This window comes from Mirounga leonina, unplaced genomic scaffold (assembly GCF_011800145.1).
Source record: "Mirounga leonina isolate KUSES-001 unplaced genomic scaffold, KU_Mleo_1.0 Mir_173, whole genome shotgun sequence".
NCBI lineage: Eukaryota > Metazoa > Chordata > Mammalia > Carnivora > Phocidae > Mirounga > Mirounga leonina.
The window spans coordinates 68,964,431-68,981,927 of NW_023270447.1; the positions used below are offsets into that span (position 1 = coordinate 68,964,431).

General features: G+C 46.1%; 1 protein-coding gene across 1 annotated transcript in view; it reads left to right on the forward strand.

Annotated features, from left to right (window-relative positions):
- CSMD2 (CUB and Sushi multiple domains 2) overlaps positions 1 to 17,497 on the forward strand; it is a 587,452-nt gene that overhangs the window by 556,756 nt on the left and 13,199 nt on the right. The window contains exons 57-62 of the mRNA XM_035019158.1: positions 1,715 to 1,897; positions 6,334 to 6,510; positions 7,691 to 7,870; positions 8,305 to 8,478; positions 15,154 to 15,327; positions 15,604 to 15,677. Coding sequence (XP_034875049.1) covers positions 1,715 to 1,897; positions 6,334 to 6,510; positions 7,691 to 7,870; positions 8,305 to 8,478; positions 15,154 to 15,327; positions 15,604 to 15,677 — 962 coding nt within the window. The remainder of the gene's footprint in view (positions 1 to 1,714; positions 1,898 to 6,333; positions 6,511 to 7,690; positions 7,871 to 8,304; positions 8,479 to 15,153; positions 15,328 to 15,603; positions 15,678 to 17,497) is intronic.

Below are 17,497 nucleotides of genomic sequence, written 5' to 3' on the forward strand. Positions count from 1 at the left end.
ATAAGTGCGTGGGCCATCATCAGAACATGCAGAGATTTCTAGCATCTGAGACATGCTTCAGGTTGGTCATTGTCCACCTCTGCAATGTCATCATTTGCTGATATACCTCAGTAGAGGACCAACAGTTACCGTGTGCCCCTGTGGTACAATATTGTGTCTCAAACTCCTTTATATCACCAAAAAAGAGCCCCAAACACTACAGTGAGGACCATTCTGTCAGAATAAGGTCCCAGGACTGGAGACCTCCACCCTCAGGCCTGTTGTTCAGTAGTGCACCTCCAGCTAAGGTCACCTAGCCAGTGTGGGAGTTTGTGTACTCACCATCAGAACTGCCTTCAGGGGGACCCAGTGCAGCCTGTTGCATTAGCTACACCCTGGAAAACTCCAAGAGAGAAGAAAATCTAGCCAAGTGTGATGGGCCCTCTTTTTCCAAATGTTTGAGTTGAAGGTTGAATGAATCCCCCTTCCTTGGTAGAGAGCAACATGGGATCATATAGTAAGTATTCTCACAGTCTGAGACTAAATGAGAAAAGGAAATAATTCCATGATCAAGAAGAAGAGACATAAATGGTAAATGGTGGGGTATACGTGACTTAAACATTTATTTACTCCAACAAACTAAACGTGCTTACTCAGACATTAGCATTTGATGCCCACACATGTGGGTTCCTGAGGAGATACATGCCACATCAGATGGCACCCTGTCTTCTCATGAAGTTGCCATTTATTCCTTCATTTTCCTCTTCCTTCTTCATGCTTCCCATGGCCTAGTCTGATCTAATGATGTTTCCTATACAACTCTGTATTATGAGGGGTGCTGGTTTCCACAAGTCTCGACCTTGTGGCTTTGTCTCCTGTTCTCTACCCTCCTCCACCCCTTGGGTCTTTAGCACTCTCTTGGGCGGGTCTGTACAATATCAGGACCCAGATGAATGCAGCAATGTAGCAGGAGGCAAGGGACGAAGAAAGAATGGAATGAGAGAGTCCAAAACATTTCACCTAGAATTCACCTGTGTTACATACTTGGTGAATAGGGAATCCTCAATGAAAGGCCCAAGATCCAGATTCAAGCCGAGCTGTTGAGAAGACAAAACTACACTAAGGAGTTTAGACTTTAACCCATAGGCTGTGGGAAGCCAGTGGAGACATTTCAGTAGGAAAGAAACAAGATCAGATGGTTGGTGGTTGTTCATTGTCAAGGTTTGGGTATAAAGTGGAAGTTGGGTTACAGGGAGAATTTAGGAGGTAGGGACATTAGGAGACTCTCACAATAGTTGGGGCAAGAGAATGCTGGGCATGTGAGCTAAGATGCTGGAACCAGGGACAGAGAGGGCGCAGAATCCGCAGATATTGTAGAGAAGAGGTAAAAGGAAGGAGGAGGAGATGTGGCCAGCTTGAACCACTGACATTCCACACTGGCACTGGCCAGAAAGAAAAGGCCTGATCTCTACCACAGAGCCTTCCCTCTGCTTTCTTCCCTTGCTGTGCAATCCCTGGGGACTCACCCATGACCGCAGACCTTTGTATTCTCTGACCTCTGGGTAGTAAGGCAGGTAATAAGGTCCAACTAACTGGGGTAAGACACACAGTTTTCACCCCCCTTATTCCTGGGACCCAAAGCCTCCCCTTAGCACCAACCCAGTATCTCTCTCAGGTCCCCACTGCCAATTCTTCCATGCTAAAACAACAGGGTTTGTTTGGTTCTGGTCCATAGGAACCAGCATGGGAATCTGTGGTGACCCAGGGATTCCAGCACACGGCATCCGTTTGGGGGATAGCTTTGCCCCAGGCAGCCTGATGCGTTTCAGCTGTGAGGCTGGCCACACACTCCGGGGATCATCTGAGCGGACCTGTCAAGCCAACGGCTCATGGAGTGGCATGCAACCTGAGTGTGGAGGTAATGTATGTGACCATTCTGCTTTTCCCCTTTGCCCACCCCAGCTGCTCGTCCCCCATTTGCCTGCTCCCAAGCACCTGCCCTCACCCTCGCAGACAAAATCCACGGCCCCATTGGAACCCTTGGCCTGGAGGATGGTGGTCAATAGATAGTCCTCAGTCATGCTCATCAGGAATCCAAAGATGAACATATTCCCCACCCTCACCTAAGAGGGGAAGAAACCAGAAGGAACTAAGTTTAGCCCCGTTTATTCATTTATTTCCCATACAGCTCCCACAACTATGTGCCAAATACTATAATAGGTGCTGGGGACACAACAGTGCCAAGACGAACACACCTCACCCTCTTGGAGTTTAGTTTAAGGGAGGAGACTGTTAAACAATTATCCAAGGTGCCAAAAGAAATACAAATCTCATTTTTAAAAGACCCTTTAAAGGTAATAGAAGTCCCTACTGAGGTTTTCTGAGGTAGCTCCAGTGGGGGAATTTAGATTTCTCCACACACTCCTGAATTTCTGAAAATAACTTTATTTTAAAACCTCTCTCAGGACGCCTGGGTGGCTCAGTCGGTTAAGCATCTGCCTTCGGCTCAGGTCATGATCCCAGGGTTCTGGGATCAAGTCCTGCATTGGGTTCCCTGCTCAGCAGGGAGCCTGCTTCTCCTTCTCCCTCTGCCTGCCACTCTGCCTACTTGTGAACTCTCTGTCAAATAAATAAATAAAATCTTAAAAAATAAAAAAAATAAAAAATAAAACCTCTCCCCAGAGTCCAACTTTTTGGAGCTGCTCCCGGGATCTCTCTGCCGCTCTCTAAAATACAGCCTGCGTAGCACTTTCCTAATTAGGAATCAGTGTAACCGCTGAGAGTAAGGGTGTGTGAGAAGGTGCTGGAAGAGGAGGGAGACCATATGAAAGAGTCACCTAGCAAGGGAGGCGTGGGAGTTGAATAGGGAAAGGTATAATTGCCAGCAGCACGAGGGCTCACTTAAGGAAAAAGGCCATTAATTTAAAGTGAGAGTGGTCAGCATCGGCCTGTGTTTTTGTTCGGGCTACATTTTGCCCCATAGGTGTAGACTTAGGGTAGGTGAAGCATTGGGTATACAGTTGAGGTTTTATCAGGCAGCTAAGACGTTGGCAGCAAGTGGCAAGTGAGGAGAGGGTTTATGCAAGGCAACGATTATGATGGATCTTGGCATCTATGCTGGGTAAGGAGGGAGCAGGTTTATGAGTGGAGTAAGGGACAGTGAAAAAGTGGTAGGGGGGCGCCTGGGTGGCTCAGTTGGTTAAGCGACTGCCTTCGGCTCAGGTCATGATCCTGGAGTCCCGGGATCGAGTCCCACATTGGGCTCCCTGCTCGGCAGGGAGTCTGCTTCTCCCTCTGACCCTCCCCCCTCTCATGCTCGCTCTCTATCTCATTCTCTCTTAAATAAATAAATAAAATCTTAAAAAAAAAAATGAAAAAAAAAAGTGGTAGGATACATGGATTATAGGTCCCACTGGAACCAAAAATATCACCAGAGAATGAATCCCAGAGGGTATGAGCGGAAGAGATAAGAGGCAGTGGTCAGAGAATGGCCCTTGAAATTGCGGTTGTGGAGTAAGTCCTACAAGTGCGGGGATGCCCTCTCCCACTTGTCTGCCTAAAGTCCTGCCTTTCTGAGGGTGCTTTTGCAAAGTTAGTTTCCACGGGATTTTTTTTTTTTTCAAGTAGGCTCCACACCCAGCAGGAGCCTGAACTCAGGACCCTGAGATCTAGACTTGAGTTGACATCAAAAGTCAGACACTTAACCAACTGAGTCACCCAGGCGCCCCTATTTCCATAGGATTTTGTAGGCATAGTAAGAAGTCTGTGGTAGTGGGAGAGTATATTGGCAGGGGGAGAATTTAGTGCATTCTCAAATATCCACTGTGACCCAGGTCCCCTTTCATACCACTCAGATCCCAGCATGGAGTCAGTCAACATGTCAGGAGTGTTCGGGGAACAGAAAGCGGGTGGCTAAGAATTTAGACCTGGAAGTGAATGTTTGTTAGATGAGTGTGTGTATGATATGCACACAATTCTTCATGACTTTCATTGACAAGTTCCCACTTACCTTTCAAAGTACAACTCAGATTCTTATCTTCGGCCCCAATAAGCTCCTCCCTTCGTAGAGTGTTTTTTTCTTCAAGTATAACACTTATTGCATCATATTTTAATTCAACTGTTTATAAGTAGGTCCTTAAGATGGACTGGCCTCCTGAAGGGCAGGGGACATGACTTCCTAACTATGTTCCCAGCACCTAGGCAGCACAAATACTTGTTGAATCCATGGGTGCTAAGACCTGTCTGTTGCGCTCATTATGTAGGAATTATTTGTAGATTTGACTTTGGGACCACATAAATGCTGTATATACTTAGCAAAGTAAATTAAATCAAAGATTAGAAACAAGCAATCTCTAAATATTAAAATCAAAATGAAAACAAATGAACATAACTACTCCTCAAATTGGTGATTTAACAATCCAGAGAATTATTTCAACTGACTTGAAAAAAGTGGAATTTGACTATGGCATATGTGCCCTAAGGACAAAGAGAATGACAATGAAATCTTAAATTGTTTTTCAGCAATTGTATTATTAGTAATAATATTGATATTACCATCCTGAAACTTTTTGAAAACAAATTAAAATCATTTATCATTAAGAACCAAGATTTTCAGCATTAAAGAGATATAAAAGTAAAGAAGTTGAGGAAAGACTCTTAATCCTAAATTTGGATTGGTAATATCAGCATAAACTCATAATGAATTTTCAACCTAAAAAGTTATTTTCCCAGCTCTACCCATTCTAAAAGTCTAGTATCAATGACCAGCTCAGTAGCAACGAGTACCCTTAATTTTCAGATTATGGTTTTTAAATTAAAAGAAACCAGAGCTCTTCAGAGAAATGGCTGATTCCAGGACTGGGGCAGGATATACAAGATGAACATGGAACACAGTGTCACTCCAGCAAGAAATCTACCATAGACGAGTGGGATCATGTCAAAGGAACACAGAAGCCAACATGGAGAGGCTCCCCCTAGCCAAAGATGGGATAACTTAAGCATCAATAAGAATAATAGTGGCTATACCTTGGCTAATTGAATTTAAATAAATTTAAAAAAGAATAATAGTGGCAATTGGTGGCAACATAATAAATTTAAACCCACGAGTCCAAATGACTATCCATCATCTTTGGAGCTTACTAGGAAACCAAATCATTATTCTGACATCAGATAAGAAAGAAAATCAAACATTATCCAGCCTTCCTTTATGAATTGTATTTCAGGGAAAGCAAATATTTGATGATGGGCAAGTTCTTTATTAAAGAACTCTAGCAAAAAAAATAAAATAAAATAAAATCTTTAAAAAAAAATTCATTATCTGAAATTCAAATAGAAAAAAAAGAACTCTAGCTAATTCAGAAAGAATTATAGAATTAGGGCACCTGGGTGGCTCAGTTGGTTAAGCGACTGCCTTCGGCTCAGGTCATGATCCTGGAGTCCTGGGATCGAGTCCCGCATCGGGCTCCCCGCTCGGCAGGGAGTCTGCTTCTCCCTCTGACCCTCCCCCCTCTCATGCTCTCTCTATCTGATTCTCTCTCAAATAAATGAATAAAATCTTAAAAAAAAAAAAAAGAAGAATTATAGAATTAGATATCACCATTTTCTGTCCCTTAATGAAATAACAAATCTAGTCAACAACCATCAAGTGCTGCTTAAACCATTAAGTGAACAACCAATGGGAACTCTGTAATGCCGGATGAGATGGGCTAACCCGAACCCATTCAATCAGCCTTAACATCACGAACAAGGAAACATTCTGTACCTCCTGATGTGGCGCAGTAGGAAAGACAGGACCACCTATGAAGTGCCCTTGCCGAGAAGCAGAACCTGACTTACAGGAACTATAGGAGACAGAGCAACACGGGGAACAGCACCTCACCAGTGCGCTTAGCAACATCTGGAACGCCCTAGAGTCTGTAACAGATAAATTCTAGGAGAGGGAACAGGAATCTCTGAATTCAAAGAGGCTTAGAGGCATAAGATTGTCCAAAGTCATATTTGGATCATGATTCAAACAAATCAACGGTTTAAAAAAAAAAAAGGTGGGGGGTTGGACAACTGAGGTAGATTAAGCACTGGTTGGATATTTGGTGATATTAAGGAATTGTCTAAAATTTTAGGTGGGATAATAAAAGTAATTAGTCTTTACGTCTCAGAAATTAAAAAAAAAAAAATTCATTCAGACCTCTCCTTCCCTTCTGGGGGCCAGACCCTCAGACACGAAAGCAGCCTGAGTGGCCTTTCAGTCCGCAGGGTCCTGACGTAGCCCGCGGGTTGCCCTCCGGGCCGCTCTCTGCCCCCCGGCTGGCGCCCCGCCCTTGTTCTGGTGACTAATGCACTCCTCTGGCTTCCCAGTGATCTCTTGTGGGAACCCCGGGACTCCCAGCAACGCCCGAGTCATGTTCAGTGACGGCCTGGGCTTCTCCAGCTCCGTCGTCTATGAGTGCCGGGAGGGCTACTACGCCATGGGCCTGCTCAGCCGACACTGCTCTGTCAATGGCACCTGGACAGGCAGCGACCCGGAGTGCACAGGTGAGAGCCCAGGGCTTCTGGGCTCCGGGACGAGTGGTGGCCAAGGCGCTCGGGCTCCTCCCCGCCGAAGAAGGCTGTCCGTGGGAGACTGGGAAGACTGGCTGCAATGGGGGGACTCACCCCCGAATGAGAGTGCCTATTTATTGAGCATGTGCTATTTGACCACCACTGAGCTAAGTGTTTGATTTGATTTGCATTATGTCATTTGATTCCCACCACAGCCCACTTGACATATGAGATGACTGAGGCTCAGGGAGGTTGAGAATATATGTATTTGCTATTCCTCGGGCTCTCGCCAGCTCCTTGGGCTTTCTTGTTCTCTTTTGCAGCAAACTCCCCGTGCTCAGCCTGATCCTAAAGCCACCACCATCCACCATCTTCGTGGGTTCCTCTCGGCCTTGGACCCATTCCCCCGCCCCCAGCCTGGCTCTCAAGCCTCATATAGCCCCACTGCTCCCCTTCCCTGCTCCTCTCTGGGGCAGCCCCAGACCTTTTTCCTTGGGAAGTAAGTCACTGTGGGTCCCAGATGGAGGGAAGTGACAAGATAAAGGTATCTGAGAACACAGTCCCTTTCCAAGCCCTAGCCTGTGATTTCAGGGCTCTGTCTAAATCCCATGTCAAGTTCACTTTTCCAAGGCCAGAGCTCACCAAACCCCACCCTCACTCCATACCGTAACAAAGACACGACCATTGCAAGGTTACAAGACCCTGCTTCTAAGCCGCTGGCCCTACAGGGGCCTCCGAGGCAGAACAGGAGGTAGTCACATGTGCCCCTCAGCAGACAAATTATCTTATGAGGTCCAGTAACACAGGCTCTTCGGTCAGAAAACTTCCCTCTCTGAGCCCCAGCCTCATTTAGGAACTAAGCCTTCTGGGTACTTCCTCTGAGAGGAGTGGGCTTTGAATAAGGATGGTCTTCATAGTCCAAGTTGCTGGGGTGCATAAAGATGGTGGGGGCGAGGACAGTGGGGATGTGGGAGGGCCATTGCAGAGAGACTTGGCCAGAGGGACTTTAGAAAGTGCAGTGCCCAACCGGGAGCTTGTGAAGAGTCAGGGCATCCCTGATCTGACTCTCTTCCCTCCTGGACATGTGCAGGGAGTACCAGGGATAGCATTGGAGTGCTGGGGAGGAAAGGGGTCTGTACCGAGAGTGAACCATGCTTTATCTCCCTTCTCCTAGTCATAAACTGTGGCGACCCTGGGATTCCAGCCAATGGCCTCCGGCTGGGCAATGACTTCAGGTACAACAAAACGGTGATGTTTCAGTGCGTCCCTGGCTACATGATGGAGTCACATAGGGTGTCTGTACTGAGCTGCACCAAGGACCGGACATGGAATGGTACCAAGCCAGTCTGCAAAGGTGTGTCTGAGGGCTGCACATGTGGACACAGGGCCAAAGAAGATACAAAAGTGAGACATGGGCCTCGAACATGTAGCAAGGAGGGAGGTGACGAGGCAGAGCCCTAATAATATCTTGTCATGGGGGGTGTGAGGTGAGGACTGATCCCTGAACATCTGCAAGGAGGGAGTTAGAGACACCAAGGTAAGGCCTGGGCTTTGAGCATCAAGGGAAGGACTGTGCAGACAGAGGAGTGGGTTGTCACACTTGAGGGCATTGTAAAATGCAAAAGGACCCCAGCTCCCAAACTAAGAGGGAGCATTTCTGATTCTCCCCGCTTAGCCCAGACTCCCAGCAGGCGCAGGGTAGCCAGTGACATCGGTGCTGGGGAGTGGGGCTTAATGCCCTAGGATGGCACCAGAACTCAGCGTGCTTTGCTCTCCCCCCTCCCCCAGCTATCATATGCAAGCCACCTCAGCTCATCCCCAATGGGAAAGTGGTGGGATCTGACTTCATGTGGGGCTCAAGCGTGTCGTATGCCTGCCTGGAGGGGTACCAGCTGTCCCTGCCTGCAGTGCTCACCTGTGAAGGGAATGGATCCTGGACTGGAGAGTTGCCTCAGTGTTTCCGTAAGTTTGCTTATGAACAGGTCTTTGTGCATCCTATCTGCCGGCTCCTTCCCCTTCCCTCCTCAGAGTTCTGCTACTGGAAGGCCTAGAATAGGTAATAACCTTCCCCCAAAATCGGGGAGAGGCTTTGCCAAAGACACTCTTAAAGGGAGTTTAAAGGAAAATAATGAGAATATCCCAACTGAGCCCCGGCTGTGGACACCATGTGGAGTTACAGTGGAAGGAAGTTAAGCCAGAGATAAGGGAGGTGTTTCTTTTTTTTAAAATTTTTTTATTGTTATGTTAATCCCCATACATTACATCATTAGTTTTAGATGTAGTGTTCCATGATTCATTGTTTGTGCATAACACCCAGTGCTCCATGCAGAACGTGCCCTCTTTAATACCCATCACCAGGCTAACCCATCCTCCCACCCCCTCCCCTCTAGAACCCTCAGTTTGTTTTTCAGAGTCCATCGTCTCTCATGGTTCGTCTACCCCTCCGATTCCCCCCCTTCCTTCTTCCCCTCCTGCTACCTTCTTCTTCTTCTTCTTCTTCTTTTTTTTTTCTTAACATATATTGCATTATTTGTTTCAGAGGTACAGATCTGAGATTCAACAGTCTTGCACAATTCACAGCACTTACCAGAGCACATACCCTCCCCAGTGTCTTATCACCTAGTCACCCCATCCCTCCCACCCCACCCCCCACTCCAGCAACCCTCAGTTTGTTTCCTGAGATTAAGAATTCCTCATATCAGTGAGGTCATGTGATACATGTCTTTCTCTGTTTGACTCATTTCACTCAGCATAATACCCTCCAGTTCCATCCACGTCGTTGCAAATGGCAAGATCTCATTCCTTTTGATGGCTGCATAATATTCCATTGTATATATATACCACATCTTCTTTATCCATTCATCTGTCGATCGGACATCTTGGCTCTTTCCACAGTTTGGCTATTGTGGACATTGCTGCTATAAACATCAGGGTGCACGTACCCTTTCAGATCCCTACCTTTGTATCTTTGGGGTAAATACCCAGTAGTGCAATTGCTGGATTGTATGGTAGTTCTATCTTCAACTTTTTGAGGAACCTCCATACTGTTTTCCAGAGTGGCTGCACCAGCTTGCATTCCCACCAAGAGTGTAGGAGGGTTCAAGGGAGGTGTTTCTTAACATGAAAGGTTGTTCACTGGATGGGATAGTTCCCAAAGATCTGGAAGGGGCCCATGCTGGAAATGTGCCTGTCTTTATGGAAAATAGCCTACAGAGAAAAGATTCCTGGAGCCTACCTGATTTTTTGGTGAAAGACTTTATTTCTTACCCTCCTGGCCTAATTGTGTCCCCAAGAGCCCAATTCCATCCCAGAGCTCAGTTCCTCATTTATTCTTGTCACATAATTGGACTCTGGAAGATCTTCTCAGCACCCATGCTTTGGACAAATAGTAGACCTATTTTTTTTTTCTACTAGGCATTTATCTAATTCTGTAGAAAACCATCAACATACTCATGACATTATTTGGATACCTCTGAAAACTTACTTCGATTTGGGAAATTTCAGCAGGAACTAGGACCAGCAGCTCAAAAGTGGATGCAGGAAAGGCAGCATCTGGTGCATGGTCAGCCACTCAGGACTTCACACACCCGCAAGGAAACATTAGGAAGGTAGCAATCTCAGCGTTGAGTCTGGGCTGAGAAACCCTACTTTTCTTCTTGAGAAATAGCTAAATTGCTTTTGAACAATGAATTATGGTCATCATAAAAAAATGTAAATGTATCTGAAAATACAAAGAAGAACATAACACTCTGGTTTCCCAAAAATAACCAGGGTTAAGCTCTTGACTGTGCTTCCACCCCGACCACAATGTTTTGGACATAGAGGTGTGCAATTTTCTGCAAACGGTATTAAATCATGCTGTGCAGACTAGTTTGTGACTTGTCTTCATTGATAGGCCATCACCACCTTTCTCCATCAATCCATACTGACCTACACATCATTATTTTTAATAGCTTAAAGAACTTCCTTATTGTAGCTACCGCAACTGGTTTAATCTTCTCCTACTGGTGAAGAACTTAGGTTTCTCCAGTTTAGTTACGTTAGAAGAAGTTCTGCAATAAATGTTCTTGAGGATAACATTTCTTTACTCTTCTAGGAAAGTCCTAGGAGAGAGAAAATGCTGAGCCAGTGGGCATGCACTCTATACATCTGAGACACGGTGCCAAACTGTCTTCTAGAAAGAGTCCCAACTCACACTCCCACCAACAGTTTATGAGAATATTTCTTGACTCACTTCCTCATTAACAATAGATTTTGCCAATATCTTTTAATATTTACCAGCCCAAGGGGCACCTGGGTGGCTCAGTTGGTTAAGCGACTGCCTTCGGCTCAGGTCATGATCCTGGAGTCCCGGGATCGAGTCCCGCATCGGACTCCCTGCTCGGCAGGGAGTCTGCTTCTCCCTCTGACCCTCCCCTCTCTCATGCTCTCTCTCTCTCTCATTCTCTCTCTCAAATAAATAAATAAAATCTTTTAAAAATATATATTTACCAGCCCAAGAAGTTTAAAAAGGTATCTCATTGTTTTAATTGGCATCATATTTCTTTTTCTTTTTTTTTAAAGATTTTATTTATTTATTTGAGAGAGAGAATGAGAGAGAGAGAGAGCATGAGAGAGGGGAGGGTCAGAGGGAGAAGCAGACTCCCTGCCGAGCAGGGAGTCCGATGCGGGACTCGATCCCGGGACTCCAGGATCATGACCTGAGCCGAAGGCAGTCGCTTAACCAACTGAGCCACCCAGGCGCCCCGGCATCATATTTCTTATCAGCAAGATGGAGCTGCTCCTTCTTTGTCATCCATTTGTACTTCTTTTTCATGGAGCTGCCTCTTCCTAGATTTGGTGACTTCTGATCAAGTCAGCCTTTAACTGACTTCTGATTGGCTCGTCTAGACCCCCAGCTCCCATAGAGACTTCCACCAGCATAGGCTGCTGGTCCTGCTTCCATTTTATTATTTTCTATTTCTTTAGGGTGCATCTTTTTTTTCAGACTTTTTAAAATTAGTTTCATAGGTAGAATTTAGTGATTCATCAGTCTTAGATTATACCCAGTGCTCATTACACCACATGCCGTCCTTAATGCCCATCACCCAGTTACCCCATCCTCCCCCCCCCTCCCCCCTCCCCCCCCCCAGCTTCCCTCAGTTGTTTCCTATGATTAAAAGTCTCTTATGGTTTGCCTCCCTCTCAATTCTCATCTTATTTTATTTTTCCTTCCCTTCCCCTATGTTCATCTGTTTTGTTTCTTAAATTCCACATATGGTATTTGTCTTTCTCTGACTGACTTATTTTGCTTAGCATAATACCCTCTAGTTCTATCCACATCATTGCAAATGGCAAGATTTCATTTTTTGATGAATTCCATGTATATGATGATGATTCCATTGTATATATATATACACCACATCTTCTTATCCGTTCATTTGTTACTGAACATCTGAGCTCTTTCCATAGTTTGGCCATTGTGGACATTTCTGCTATAAACATTGGGGTGCATTTGTCCCTTCAAATTACTGTTTGTATCCTTTGGGTAAATACCTAGTAGTGCAATTGTTGGGTTATAGGCAGCTCTATTTTCAGCTTTTTGAGGAACCTCTATACTGTTTCCAATAGTGGCTGCACCAACTTGCATTCCCACCAATAGGTTCCCCTTTTTCCGCATCCTCACCAACATCTGTTGTTTCCTGATGTTAATTTTAGGCATTCTGACCGGTGTGAGGTGGTATCTCACTGTGGTTTTGATTTGTATTTCCCGGATGCCAAGGGATATTGAGCATTTTTTCACGTGTCTGTTCTTTGGAGAAATGTCTGTTCATGTCTTCTGCCCATTTCCGGACTGGATTTTTTGTTTTCAGGTTTTGAGTCTGTTAAGTTCTTTCTAGATTTTGGATATTAGCCTGCTTCCGTTTTATTTTGTATATGATTATGAACCTCTTGGCTGTGTGCGCACACACACATTCACATCATAGCATGAAGGGTGTTCTTCATGCTTGAAGTGATGTCTTGGGGAACTATGACTCTGGTAGTCAGTTTCCTTGGAGCTTGCTGTAAAGAAGTCAAATATATTTATTTCTAACCAGCTGTGCTGCTCCACAACATATTTTCCGTGGCCAAGCAGCTGACCACTTGAGATGTGCAGTAACCTTTGGAATTCTTATCACTGTTTCCAAACTTTGCATCTGGGCCTTCCACAGTTCTTGGTACTCCTGCTTCCCTCCTCCAGACTGCATCTCTTCCTCCATAGCCATGCTTCTCAGACCTAGTCACTTTCTTGCTGTATTACTGCAAACATATCCCTCATAACACCACTTCTTCCTCTTATGTAACTCCCTAAACATGGGCAGGGATTTTGTCCCCACACAGTAGCACATCAGGATCAAGATCATTGTCAGCCTCACCCACTTCCTACATGCTTCCCCAGACCCACTCAGCCCTTTCCACGCCACCTCCCCATTTGGCTGGACAGCTCCCCTGTCTTCAGTAAAGAAGCTTCTGAAGTTGACTTCTCCCCGCCGATCCCACCATTTCCGAATATGCAACTTCTACTTCTTCTCCTGAGTCCCTGATGCACTTATGTACTTTCAGTAAATTTTGTTGATGCTCAAGCCATGTTATTTATCTGTATTTTTCACCTTTTATACCCTCCTGTGTTGTCCAGCTTAGATTCTAAGATCTCAGAAGGCAGGGCTCATGTCTGCGGACTTATTCGGTGCCAGAAGCAGCAGAAAATCAGGAGCTGAAGATGTTTGTTAAATGCTGTTTGAAAATTAATGGAGAAGGAAGTGAATTTAATTCAAGGCAAAACGGATGTGAGGAAGAGGAGTCACACTGCGCCGTTAGCTTTGCTCTGATTACCCGCACGTGAACTCCTCCACTGGGAGGTCACAGAGTATCAGTCCATCCACAGAGATAACATTTTACATTTCACAGGCTTTGTGCTGCCTCCTCAGGGGATGTTTACACACATGTCACATCTGATTCTCACAACGAGATATCCTGGGAGGCGGGCAGAAGTCCCTTCTCAGGTGGCTGGCAGGGAAGATGAGGCTCAGAAAAAGGACCTGACCTACTGTGTTAGTGACAAAGTCTAGTCTGAAAACAATCATTTCTCCAGACAATTTTCTCTAAAATTCTTACTCAAATTTACAGCCCGTGTTATCACCACTAGAACTTTTAAAATAGGAAAAAAGGATAGACATAAAATTTAATTTTGCATCTTAGAGTGCTTCAGTCAGTGGAACTCCAAAGCCACATATGATCGGCATGAGGCCCTTTCTCTTAGGTAGAGCACATTCATGGAGTGTGGGGGACCCATCCGGCTGCTCCCCACAGCAGCTAGTTTGTTCTGGGAGAACTGCTGCACAAGTGTTTATGGGAAATCAGTGCAAGCTCTGTGTGCTTTCCGACCAGCACAACCCAAGCGTGCTGGTGGCCCCGTGGGCCTGCTCCTGCCACACCGCACACCACTGGCTGTCTATTATGTGCCATCCCTGATCTTGAGATCTGTTTAAAAGTATATTGGTTCTAAGAATAAAAACACAGGTAGAATCCCTTTATGCTTATTTTCAAGGCATCAAAATCATATTTGCAGTCAGCCCCCTTAAAAACACAGACCTGTCTCTGCAATGTCCTAAGGAAGTAAACATTTTTAGTAAACCATGTGTGCAAACACTTAAGACACTGAGCAGAAGGGACAGAAGAGGGGCCTGTGTTTATTCTGTTTGCTGTCACATGATTTGAATTCAGTAATCATTCTTTAGGGAATCTCTCTGAGGATCTCAATGAAATGGGCACATTCATACCCACCACAGTATAAATGCACACACTTTGGAAAGACATTTGGCTGTATACATCAAGAGCTGCAAACACGCTCAAACATACTAAGTCCACTCCTAGAGAATCCCTATAAGAAAACATTACCAAGGGCTGCCTGGGTGGCTCAGTCGTTAAGCGTCTGCCTTGGGCTCAGGTCATGATCCCAGGGTCCTGGGATCGAGTCCCACATCGGGCTCCCTGCTCGGCGGGAAGCCTGCTTCTCCCTCTCCCACTCCCCCTGCTTGTGTTCCCTCTCTCGTTGTCTCTCTCTCTGTCAAATAAATTAATAAAATCTTTAAAAAAAAGAAAAAGAAAACATTACCAGGGAAAAAAGAGCCACATTTAATGGTATAATAATAGAAAATGCCTAATATAAAGGCTACGATAAACTGCAACTATGGTACAACCTCTCATGGCAAAATTATGTAGCCAGTAAATGATAATGGTGTCATAAACGTGGAAAATATTTACAGACTAGTAAGTGAACAAAGCAAGGTTTATAACACTGGGACATTGGGTTCACAGCCACACACAAGTTTACACACATGAAAATGGGGAAAAGTTTTGGGTAGTGAGTTGTAGTTTACTTTTTCTCAATTTAACTTCCTATAACGTTGCTTCATTACTTGGGTGATTATTAACAAGCATTTTGGATTTGGGAAGGAGAGGACACACACAACAGCAGGTGTGTGAGGCGGGTATGACTATTGACCCAGGGCTGCCCCCGTTGGCAGAGTTCAAGTGGCACTGGGAAAGCCAGCCGGTGGTGGCCGATGGGGCTCTAGAAAGCAACTCGGACCTGCCTTCCTCCCTTCGTCTTCCCAGCCGTGTTCTGCGGAGATCCCGGCGTCCCAGCCCGTGGCAGGAGAGAGGACCGAGGCTTCTCCTACAGGTCGTCCGTCTCCTTCTCCTGCCAGCCCCCTCTGGTGCTGGTGGGCTCTCCACGGAGGTTTTGCCAGTCAGATGGGACGTGGAGTGGCACCCAGCCCAGCTGCATAGGTGAGAGGTGGTTTGGGGAAGAGCGTCCGAGCTGGTGGGCATCCTTCTTTCAGGCCCGAGCTTCTTAGAGCAGAGCGTGAAATTGAAATAGCCAGAGTGAGCGTGCTGCCGGGAATCACATAGCCGGCCCAGGGGTATGACTCGGGTGGAGATATTAACAGGTCGGGGAGTAGGATGTGGCTTCCATTTTTCCCTCCTACACCTATCTCTCAGAGAGAGTGGAGGTGATGAAAGCTTCTCTGACCGTGGGCTCTGTTTCTCTGTTTTGCAATCTAGACCCGACGCTGACCATGTGTGCAGACCCCGGCGTGCCACAGTTCGGGATACAGAACAATTCCCAGGGATACCAGGTAATGAGGTCAGCCAGGATCAGGCCTTCCTGCCCCCTGTCCCTGTCTATCACTGTCAGCCTCAGAGGACTCAGGGCTCTTCCCAGGTACAGCACTGGGGGGAACAAGACCTTGGAAGCTGGAGACAGAAAGTGTTCTGCATCTTTGAACCACGCCACACTGGAGCACCTTGCAGAAACAGAGGCACTGACAGCAATCCAAGAAACTGATGCGGAAGAGATTCTCACGTAGTGACAAAAACACTCCCCAGCAGCCCCCTGCGGTTGGGGCGGGCAGTCGTGGAAAGACAGAAATGAGTGAGACAGGCAACCGTCTGTCCGCACGGCACCTATACACTCCCTATAGACCCAGGGTTCAAAGTGGCAGGAACGAGCAAGTGCCACACGGGAGGCAGGCTCCACGGACACATCTCAGAACGAACTTCAGAAAGAAGAAGGGATTTGGACAGCCTGGGATGGGACACTTGGAACAGAGAACAGGAAGCAGGAAAGTATGGGTGTGTTCAAGACAGGACAGTTAGCTGGAGCATGAGATGTGCCCAGGAGAAATGGCCCGTGGGGATCCAGCCAAAGAATATGACTTATTCACTCAATCTGTATTCATGTAACAAATATTTACTGCCATAAACTTTCTAGGTGCTAGGAATGCAGTGGGAACAAGACAGGCTATGTGCCCACTCTTAAGAAGGTCTCCAGCTGGTGACAGTGAACAGGATAACTTCTGAGAGCAATAAGCCCTACCCACCATCTAGTACCAAGGGGTTGTGACAGGGTGGGCTGCTATTTTAGGAAGAGCCCTCCTGAAATTGAGCTGTGGCCTCCAGTTCAAAGGGGTACCAAGGCGGGGGAGCACTTAGCAGGTTGGAGGAGTGGAAAGCAGGGGGGCCAACGAGTCCAGAGCAGTGTGAGCCGAAGAGGAGATGTAGCCAGAGAGCTAGGCGAGGTTTGAAAACAACTGGGCACTGTCTTGTAAAGTTAAATATTCACACATTCTGCAACCCAAAAGCTCCATTCCTGGAAACGAACCCCAAAGATACCCTTGCACATGCTACCGAGATCTGAGAAAAATTTCAAAGTCACAGCAGTGAGAATGAATGCAGGACAGCTCTACACAATGTGGGTGAATCTTAGAAACATAGCATCAAATGATAAGGTGGGATGATGCTATTTCTATAAAGATTAAAACTAAGAAGGACATATGATTAGAGATACATGTGCATATGTGTGATAGAATTATCTTTTAACAAAGCAAGGAAATTAAAAAACACAAAATTCAAGATAGTGCTTACCACTGAGGAGGAGCCAAGGAAAGAGGAATGGGGCAGGGGAGGAGGACGCAGAGAGTAACAATTGTGTTGCTAACATTCTAGCCCTGGAGTGCTGGGCTCAACTTAATGTGTCCAGTTTCTTTCCATATATTCTTTTGCATGCATCAAATATTACATAATAATTTCTTAAAAGAGAAAGCCATGGGCCAGGTCACCTAGGGCCCTTGAGGCCATGGTAAGCATTTTGGATTTTATTCTAAATGTCACAGGAAACCATTTGAAGGGGACTCTGATCCATCATTTGAACGCTGCAGAGAAAGTGAATAATGGGGGGTGAAGACGGAGGCACCCGGACAAGTAGGACACTGTTGTCATGGCTCGGGGGGAAGGGCGAGGTAGTGACAATGACACGGAGAGAAGTGAAGGGGTCAAGATGGACTGTGGAGGCAGAACCAAGAGGACGCGCTGATGGATTGGAGGGAGGGGTTGAAGAAAAGGGAGGAATCAAGACTGGCTTGAAGGTTTTGATCTGCACACCTGGACGGACAGAGGG